The sequence below is a fragment of the Eimeria mitis genome, genomic scaffold (assembly GCF_000499745.2).
Source record: "Eimeria mitis Houghton genomic scaffold, Emh_scaff395, whole genome shotgun sequence".
Lineage (NCBI taxonomy): Eukaryota > Apicomplexa > Conoidasida > Eucoccidiorida > Eimeriidae > Eimeria > Eimeria mitis.
Genome location: NW_013572285.1, coordinates 20,106 through 20,784, shown reverse-complemented (window position 1 = coordinate 20,784; position 679 = coordinate 20,106). Strand labels below are relative to the sequence as shown.

The 679-nt window shown below is 49.5% G+C and overlaps 1 protein-coding gene across 1 annotated transcript in view; it reads right to left on the bottom strand.

Moving 5' to 3' along the window:
* Window positions 1-679, bottom strand: part of EMH_0010780 (uncharacterized protein) — a gene marked incomplete at both ends in the record, with an annotated part of 22,294 nt that overhangs the window by 1,638 nt on the left and 19,977 nt on the right. Inside the window, one exon of the mRNA XM_013499051.1 lies at window positions 162-201. Coding sequence (XP_013354505.1) covers window positions 162-201 — 40 coding nt within the window. The remainder of the gene's footprint in view (window positions 1-161; window positions 202-679) is intronic.

Below are 679 nucleotides of genomic sequence, written 5' to 3'. Positions count from 1 at the left end.
TTTCTTTTTGCTGCAGCGTTTGCTGCACTGCTACCGCTCTGTCGCCGCGCCCGCGCAGCAGCAGCAGCAGCAGAGAAACGCAGAGAAAAAGACAGAGGGTGGCGATAGTCAAAGAGAGTTGAACCCACACGCCCCCCAGCAGGCACAGACAAACTGCTCACCCGCAGCGGGGGCTCCTGCAGCAGCTGCACCTCTACGTCGCTGCACACACACAGCAGCAGCAGCAGCAGCAGCAGCAGCAGCAGCAGTGACAGTGACAGCAGCAGCAGTGACAGCAGCAGCAGGAACAGCAGCAGCAGCAGCAGAGAAACAAACAACCAGCTATTATACACAAGACACATGGCGACTTTGTTATTTATATACATAGATAGATAGCTAGCTAGCCAGCTAGCTAGCTAGCTAGCTAGCTAGCTAGAGAGACAGAAACACTGATATACAGATCGCTGCACTGATGGGCCCAGATATCGGTACACACACATATAGCTAGCTAGCTAGCTAGTCAGCTAGCTAGCTATCTATCTATCTATCTAGCTAGCTAGCTAGCTAGCTAGCTATCTAGCTAGCTAGATAGATAGATAGCTATCTAGCTAGCTGGCACGCATCCAACTAAACAGAGAAAGACAGAAACAGAAACAGAAAAAAAAACAAGCAGACAAACAAGCATATACATACATATACA